The sequence below is a fragment of the Pteropus alecto genome, unplaced genomic scaffold (genome assembly GCF_000325575.1).
Source record: "Pteropus alecto unplaced genomic scaffold, ASM32557v1 scaffold39, whole genome shotgun sequence".
Taxonomy (NCBI): Eukaryota; Metazoa; Chordata; class Mammalia; order Chiroptera; family Pteropodidae; genus Pteropus; species Pteropus alecto.
Window position 1 is genome coordinate 13,652,186 of NW_006443568.1, and position 9,331 is coordinate 13,661,516.

Here is a 9,331-nt window from a genome sequence, read left to right on the forward strand (position 1 = left end):
AGGCTGACTTAGGTCTGGGCAGAGATGGTGTGGCAGAAAGACAAAGCTGGACAGAAGGTAATGTGGTAAAAACAGATTTTATTCAATATCTATTGCAGTGGGGGGAAGAGATACCGCAGAAAAGTGGGAATTGATAGCTAAGGAACAGGGGTCAGGGATCAGTGGATGGAAAATTACTAAGAGGATAGGAGAATTCTTGCTAACTTGACCTAACAGGATTCTTGCTAACCTTCCCTAACAGGATTCTTGCTGAAGGCAAGCCACGTGATCAGATATCACCTGGAGGTTGCAGAAGCTGAGGAATATGATCAGATATTGAAGATGGGTGGGGATTCTCATTAAACTGACACAGCAGAGTTCTTGCTAAAACCAGCTATGCACAGATAGACACAGAAACCCCAAGGTGGAGGCCGAGTTGAGAAGAGGTCTCAGAGGGGCCTGACTAAAGTTTGGTCAAAGAGAGTCTTTGCCAGTCCTTCTCGTTCAAAAAAAGAAGAGACATTCTCTCCTCTGAATGACATGAGTTCATCTCTCGTTTGCTCACCTTTGTTTATTAGCGACCAGTGGAACCACCTGTCGAAATTTGGTAATGGAGGATGTTGGCTGGATGTTGTGAGCCATCAGCATTTAAATCAAGGGGACTTTCTATAGAAATAAAAACAAAGATTAATGGTTGGAGTGGACAAAACCCAGTTTCTGAGCCCAGAGGGCAGCCAGCTGAGATTTCTAGATGTTGAGCTCGAAGCATCTTTAGAGATGAAGCGAGGACAGCAGTGGCAATCCATGGGGTTTCCCGGTTTATTGTTCGAATAACTTTGACGCAGTGTTTGAATGACGCAGTCACCAGCGTCAAAGTCGCGTTGTGAAGCATCCAGCTTCTGCTCATGGGGTGTTTCTACATGGACCCGATAAAGGAGCAGGCAGTCGGGTTTCAGTACTCTGTGACTCCAAGTCAGGAGGATGGGAGGAAAATTAGAAACGTTAGTTTGAAGAGTCGTAACCAGATCCCAAAGGAAACTGGCAGAGCTGACAAAATGTGCAGGATGGCGGGATCTAATCCAGTTTACAGGTGGGTAACAGGAAATGGAATTTAACCCAGGGACAAACTATTACTCAAAGACAGCAAACATGACTGTAATTTAATAACCCATGAGGGTGTACTATTTGTCTCGACAGGAACCCTCCCCTCCTTTTAATCATTCTTTACAAAGTAAGTTTAGTCTAATTAGATTTGATGTGATTATTTGCATAAAGGCAGCAAGAATGGCAATTGAACACACAGGGCTTTTTGAGTTTGCCTTGCTGGAACCTTTAAGAAATATCAGACTGGACTTTCAAAAACCTTTCAAGGCTGGGAAGTGAAGCCAAGAACTCACCACCAGATTTTTCTTGCAATACCTACATAGATTTAGATGAGTTCTTCTCCTCTCAAGCCTGCCAGGATAGCCTGTTTTCTGGGTCTGCCAGGAATGGAATGTTTTTACTCATCTTTACAGGTACCAGGCTGGTTTTTCTAGGACAGCTTTGTGAATATTAGCTCCATAAAGTCAACTGCAGTTTCTTAAATCGTTCTATGCACATCATTCTCAAATATGACATGCCCGTCAAGCCTTGGAAATATGAACGATGTTTCCAATTATGTTATAAGGAGAACATTCTTATTGAACATATGCAAATAATTGTATTGCCAGGAAAATAAGAATACTCAATATGAGTTTTCAAATGCTGGAGAGATCAGGCAGAGAGAAAGATAAATGTTTCAATTCCGTTTACAAAAGTATAATCTACTAAATTGTCATGAGTTATCGATAGCTTAAGATAAAAGGGAAAGGCATTCCTTGAATCCAGAAAACAAAACATTAAATAACCAGCAATGTTCCAAAAGAAAGCCGTAATCATCCTTCCCTGGTTAATTCAGTCCCATGTCATTAATTCTTGTTCCCTTTGAACTTGGGGTAGTAGCTTTATGAAACTATCAGCTTCGCTACTAGTTCTGGAAATCCTTATTTAGTCCAATGGTACGATCTCAAAGTTATCCAATGTCATCAGAAGCCTGTTTCCCTGGAGTTCCTGTCATATCCCTTTCCATGAGTCACCGAAATAGTCTTTTCTGATGAAGACAAAGTATTTTGGCCACTAGCTGATGGCACGAGCTTTCAGGAAAGTATCAGAGGAAAATGATAGCTATCTGAAAATGACAAAAGGCTTAAACTGGCCTTGGTTAAAGATCTGATGAGAATGTATTATAATACAATTGACAAGGAAATGTGGGTGTCTCTGTGACACACGGCATATTCGGATGATAACTGGAATCACGACTGATAACATTATACCAGGACATTTTATGGACACCCCAGGACACCGATAAATTGCTATGAACTTTATATAATTTCTAAAATATTTATATTAATTAAAAATATTTACCCGTACAAATATAACTTAGAAAAAGTTAAAACACCTCTTTTTATTTGACGATGCCTGTCATGCAATTCAACGTGTCAAATAAACCAAACTATTTTTAGCATCTCTCTTTTTCAAGATGAAAGAATAAATCCTTTGAGATTTTCCAGGGCCTTTTGGAAAGGGCCAGTTTGAGGTCAGTTCGAACTCAAGATTTCACTTAGGATTTGGTTTTGGGAAGGCAAAATTGTCAAAAGTGTAAAAACAAAACAAAACAAAAATCCTTAGCTTTTTTAAAAGTAGGAAGTCTGGGCTCTCTGAAAAAGTCCAATGCACAGTTAATATAAGCACAGGCAATTATTCTGATAAAATGCAAAATCTTTGTTTCCTAGGCAGTTTATTCAAAAGGTAAAGAAAAATCTATCACAATCTCTTATAAAGAGCAGACAAATAATTCAGGAAAACTTTGTTGTTTTAACAGAGAGAAAACTAAATTCTAGTTTTGCATTAATACACTATTATCTTCATTTTTTAAAACCTGATGAATAAATCAATTCAATCTTAACCAGCTTGACTACACATAAAGTTCACTTTCTACAAATCTCTCACAACTTCCTATATCCACTCAAAAAATCTTTTTGATCTTCATTTTCCTCTTTCTCTTTCTGGAACAAACTTTTAAACAACCTCAAAACATCTAAATTAAGACAAAATTACTCTCCTTTTTCTTAACAAAAATATATCCTACGTTCTTACATATTTTACATAGTTTTTTCTTCATCCTTATTATTCTTAGTGTTTTTATTTACATGTATTGATTAGAATTCTTAACTCTTAATAATCTTAATTTTTAGTAAAAACAAAGAAATAGACAACTGTTAACTGTCTGCCATGTAAACTCTAAGGTTACAAGTTGCTAAAAAGATTTTGGAAACTGTTTTTAGACAGACACCTTATAACATTATACAAAGCTAGCCATCATCTCAAGTTATTTCCCTGCTGTTTTTACAGCCCACACATGTTCGGCAAGTATCATAAAAGCAAAACCTAAAAAGTTAAAGACGTGGGTTTTGTTTTACTGCTGTGCTTGATCTACATGAAGTAGTGAGTAGCAAGAAATTCATTTTTACTGCTTCTTTACTTTGCATTGGTTCTTAGGTTGAATTTATAATTTTTAATCATAAACATCTAGTAGATGTGACATTATCCTAGTTAGCTAGGAAACCCCAGTAGAATAAAATATAGGCTCATATTATACTTTCATGTTGATAACTCAGAAGACATAGCTGTTTTTGTTAAACCAATAATATTAAACTGGTCTTATCAAATATTTGCTCAGATCTTTGAACATGGGCTTAAAAAGTATTTGGGTTAGGTTTTACATTTCTGAGTATTTTAGAAATGCTTAATTTATATAAGTTCTTATTTATCCCCAAGCCATTTTGAATAAAAGTCCTTTAAGGGATTTCATAAATGCATCTGTTAATACCATCTTTCATAGTGTTGTGGAAAAGTATCCCCAAAGCTCCAAAACCCAGTGCAATGAAAAGCCAAGCAGTAACTCAGAAAGAAGGAGCATTCGAATTTATTATGCGCAGCCCCAGATGAGCTAGTGCTCTGAAGATCTGGGTAGCGAGTGCAGTTGCAACCTTGCTTATATACAGAGTTTTTACACAATCTGATTGCTCAGTTTGAACTCGGACCGTTACAAACAACAGGAATTGCTATGCAGATTGCAGGTAGTAACATTGGTAAGGGCAGGAGTTGCTAAGGACATTGAGGGTTACAAATTGTTACAGGAAGTGGGAATTGTGGGGTACAAAGTGCTACATGAGTGGGGAGCTGCTAGGGTACAAACAGTTACATTAGTGGACCAAAGTCACAAACAGCTACATTTGCAAGTCGAGCCAAGAGCAAAAGAGCTTTTGCAGGAGCCCTTGCGTGCAGTAAGCTTATTTGCAGAAGGCAAGCATATCTGCAGAAGCAGAAAGCTGAGTTTTTAATGAAATTCCCCAAATTTCCTCTTCAATAGAAAAATATCACATATACATCACATACATACATACTTAGATATTTACACATACTGATGGATGCAAATAGAGGTCTTACAGGTTTCATTCTAAAATTTTAGCTGTAAATCACTAAAACAGTGATACGAAGTCACTGGTTTATGTAAAATAGTTGGATCTCATCTCTGCTCTTTTATATTTTTTATCTGAATTACATTTCTGGCAGATGGGACAAGTTGAGATTACTTATTGAACGTAAGGGCTAAAGTTTTGTACCAATATTTGTGGAGGAGACATGAGATTTTTGTTGCCCTCATACCTAATCTTAAGAAGGCTATGGACTACATTTTAGGCAAGAGACTGAGGGGACATCAAGCAGCCCTATGGATGTCCCCAAAGCCCACCTGAGTGGATAGAATATCCAGTTGGTTTCCAGAGAACGTTTTTCTTTTTGGCTTCTTGTAGATGCTTTCCAGAGTCCCTGTGTCTCTAGAGAGCCCTTGATGGGGAGAGAGGAGCCTGAAGTTCAAGCGACTGTAGTTTGTTGCAGGACTGGAGGAGACAGGGGGAAAGACCTGGCAGGGTGGATGGAGGGATGGAGGGATGGAGGGGGCAAGGACTTGAAGTGGGTCCTATCAGTGCATTCAAGGGAACCGAAGGGAAGACCGAGGTGGTAAGAGGGGGAGATGGAAAGGGAGAGGTCTCAGAGGTTTTAGCCACTATGGGAACATCTCAAATTTCTCCAGGGAAGTCCCAATTTAACAATGATTTGAGAAGGGGGGTTTCAGTCGACTGAGAAGTTCCCTTGGGAGAAGCAGGGTCAAACAGAGAGAACAGAGAAGCTTTGCAAGGAGCTGGGAAAAACTTTCCAGCCTAGAGGGTCAGGGAGTGAAGCTTCAGTCGAAAGGAGGGAATACTCCCATCCCAGTAGATACCTTTCAGACAAAGCAGCCTGGGGCTAACCCTGCTTCGAGAGTACACTCAGGACCTTAGGAATCGAAGCCTGTCCCGACCAACAGTTACCCAGAGCGCTGGCTTGGGAAGGGCTCACCAATGGACCCCGATCCATCAGTCAGGTGTGAAGACTAAGGCTTCCAAGGTGCACACTTAAAATCCTGGGTGAGAGGTCCAGGGTCCAATGATGAATCAGATCCCACCCAAGTCACGACACCACTCAGCATCTGGTCAGAAAACTAGATTGTCAGCATCTGGTCAGAAAAACAGATGCTGGACAATAGTTTAAGTGATAAAAACAGATTTTATTTAAGAACTATTGCAACAGGGGCCAGTGTAGAATTGAGCTCAATTCTGAATACACCAATTTTCTTAAGTAGAGATTTATAGCTAAGGAGCAGGGCCAGGGGAGCAGTGGATGGAAAATTGCTAAGACGGGGAGATAACTCTTGCTAAGCTGACCTAACAGAATTCTTGCTAAAAGGAGGCCACGTGATCAGATATCACCTGCGGATGGTGGTGGATGTGAAGTCTGGTCAGATGGTGGGTGGGGATTCTCACTAAACTGAGATGGCAAGATTCTTGCTAAAACTGAGTAATGCCGAGGTAAACAAGGAAGCCCACAGGTTGATGTCTGGTAGAGAAAAGGTCTTAGAGGGTTAAGTTTGGTCAAGAAGAGGATTTTGGTCAATGGCAGCCCCCAGACCAGTGCGAAGCAAGTGCAGCCTCTTCCTCGAGCCTTAGTATAAAAGGCCTCACGACCTTGGAAGGCATCCTGAAGAAGGGAGGTCATCCCCCACCCCCCTTCACCAGAGTGCAGAAGGAAGGAGCCTGTTCCTCAAAAAATGCGAACCCCACTCCTCCTCTTCACCTCCAGAGACCTCATACACCATCCCAGCTCTGCTCCTTGTCCTTTTGGGGTCTTTTCCAGGACTGCCATGGACACACCTGGGGCTTCATCCTCCGTGCTCACCACGACACACTTGGCACCTTGCGTCAAGGTTATCGATCCACATGTGTCCTCTCCCCGCCAGACCGTGGGCTTCCTGCAGGTAGAGGCTGTGTCTCATCAGTGGTGTCTGACCCAAACCCAGAGTCGTGCCCAGTCCATAGGAGACCATCCGTATAGGTCCACTGAGTGAATGGACCAATGGATAATCTTGTCCAGGAGTTTGCAAACTTTAAAAAAATTCGCTCAAGAATCTCTTTTCTTCAAGTATTTTATGCGAAGCTCAATATAGACTATGGGAAAAGCAGGGCTGCTCAACTGAAGATTGAGTTGGGGTGGGGGGCAGGGCTCAGCCTCTCGTTCCCCAGAGATCATCCCTAGATGTCCCCAAGAAACCACATGGCTTTGGGGAGCATCTGAAATAGCTGTTCTCATCACTCTGCACATGGGGAAAACTGATGCCCATAACAGGGAAAGACCTAAGTTGGAAAAAGGGCCAGTTTTAGGACCCAGGACCTGGTGCCCTGCTGGATTCTGTCACTCATCTCCCTTCCCCCAGCTGCCTGAGTCGTGAAGAAAGTGTAAGGAGGGTTCAGATCCCAGCCCATAACTTACACCCTGTGTGACTTTGGGCAAGTTACTCGCCCTCTCGGGAACTTAGTTGTTCAACAAAAAAAGGATGGGATGAAGGGAGAGCATTCTGGAGTCTGACACCTGACACTAAATGCTTAACCAAGTAGTCGGTATTTTCTGACCACTGGACTACAGTGCCTGTGGCTTTGGCACCATTTCCAACCTTCTCAACATTTGCCTCTCTGCTGGAGGAGGGCCACTTTAGCCAGGCTGGGGGCAGAAAGGGGACGAGATATGTCAGTTGCTGTGTGGCAGAGAACCAGCTTTCTACAGAGCTGCAGACCAAGTCACCATGCCCTTCCCCAACACCTGGCCAGCAAGGACCATGCCAAGGAGAACCAGCAGTGGGGAGTTGAGGCAGGAGGCCTTTATTAGTTTGAGGAGGGCGTGCCATGTCCTGTGACAGGTCTCTGGGGGCTGCAGCATCAGGGAGAGTCTGGGGTGAGGTGGGGGTGGGGCAGGCAAGAGTCCTTCACAGAGAATCTCATCCCAAACGCTGGTTCAGGCATTCAGGAGGGGAGGGTGTGTGCACACATAGGGCGACAGCCAGAAACCTGGGCTTCCATAGCTAAAGGGCGGAGGCCTCTGCAGTCCCAACCTCCAAAGGGACTCCAGGGGCACCAGCTTGGTCCATCCCAGCTCAGGAAGGTGAGGAGAAGGTAGCTGGGGCAGGTTAGTCAGGGCACATGAGGACCACAGTCATCACACCGCAGCCGGCAGAAGGTGAGTAGTGGAAGGGCTCCCTCCCGCACACAGTGACAGGTGACTCCAGCAGCAGCTCCACCTGTGGTCCTGAAGGCTGGTGTTCTAGAAGCTGCAGCTTGGCAAGGCTTCTGCCCAGTCCTGCCATCTTTTCCATAGACATTCTCTCCCTGCCACCACCCTTCTTGGCTGTCTCTCCCCCGATGACAGTGGTCCTTGGGGGCTCTGTCAGGTCGGGTCAAACATCTTGGTGGCTATTCTGAGTGTCCAGGTGGGTCCCAGCACTGTGTCAGTGGGTCCTCGGGGTTGACACTGGATGAAGGCCGAAGGACTGGGTAAGGCAGAGCACACTGGCTATCAGAGGTCGCTGACCCCGAGATCAGGAGGTAAAACATGGTAGGAGTGGGGTATGTGCACCTGGAGAGTCAGGAAGACTGGTTCTGCTGAGGCCTGATCATCCTCCGCCTCTGCCCACAATCCACAGACCTCAACAGGAACCTGGGCTCGGAGGATCCCTAAGGCTCTCCTACCTTGCTTCTCCCGCCAAGACCACTCTGGTCTGGACAGCTGGCCCTCGCCTTATCTCGCCCCTCCCTCCCTTCCCCTCCCTTCCCCCTTTGCCAGGCTGCTCCCTCCCTACTGTCTTCCTGAATCTTCCATGCAGCCTCCTGCCGTGGCCCAGACCCTCCTGCCTTTGCTTCCCTTTTCACTAAGGTGAGTCTCAGCCCTCAGCCTCTTCCCCATCGAGAGGGCTTCTGATCCCCCTCTTCCAGCCAAGGGAGAGTGGGATCTGGGGTCTTTCTACCCACTGGCCTGGCTGCTGCATGAGGGGAGGAGCAGAGAGAGAGGCTGAAGGGCTGGGCCCCATATGTTGAGGACCTGGGGGCCTGATGCCTCTCTCTCAGGACTTGCCTTCCACGCTCAGGAGAGACCCCATCAAGCCACATGTTCCCTGCCAAGTCCACGACCAGCGGTAGGATGCGGCCATGCCCAGTGCTGAGCTGGAGGAGTCTCTGGGGACCAGCCTGGCTGGAGGGCTCCATGGAGGAGGAGGCTGTGCAACCTGTGGGCTCCCGATCTGCCCCCACCTCCACTTGCTGCATGTGTCTGGTCCTCAAAGCTGGAACCTCCATCCCTCTTCTCTGTCAGACCCCAGAGGGTGCTAGGGAGGTGTAGGGGGCGCCTGGGAGACAGGCCTGCAGGCCTCCTTCCGAGGCTGCTCGTAGATGCTGCAGTTGGGGGTGGTGCCCTGGCAGTAGACGTTGAGGTAGTTGCGGTGCTCCTCGTTGTAGGTCTGGTTCTGTAAGCACAGGACCACACTCTTGTCACACTCGCAGGTCTGCCTGTCACAATCCGTCTCGTTGAGATCTCCTGTGGAGGGAAGCACGTGAGCCTGAGGGTCCAGGGTCCTCGGATTGTGGTTGCAGGGATGGGAGCACCAGCACCGTGTGCGGGCTCACCCCAGAAGCTCCGGGCCGGGCCCAGCAGCCTGTGTTAACATCCCTCAATGTGGCTCTGGTATATGCTAAAATCCGGAGCCACTCAAGTGCCATATGTCATTGCATCGTTGGGGAAACTGAGGTCCAAAAAATGGGTTGCGTTTACCTAAGTCACCTAGCAGAGCAAGGCAGAGCTGGGACAGAAACTCAGGTGTCAAGAAGTCTCGCCAACCCCCCCCCCGCCC

General features: G+C 45.7%; 1 protein-coding gene across 1 annotated transcript in view; it reads right to left on the reverse strand.

Annotated features, from left to right (window-relative positions):
- Window positions 1–8,809: 8,809 nt before the first annotated feature.
- Window positions 8,810–9,331, reverse strand: part of PLA2G2F (phospholipase A2 group IIF) — a 7,616-nt gene continuing 7,094 nt past the window's right edge. The window contains exon 5 of the mRNA XM_006924552.1: window positions 8,810–9,018. Within this exon, the coding sequence (XP_006924614.1) occupies window positions 8,810–9,018 (209 nt within the window). The remainder of the gene's footprint in view (window positions 9,019–9,331) is intronic.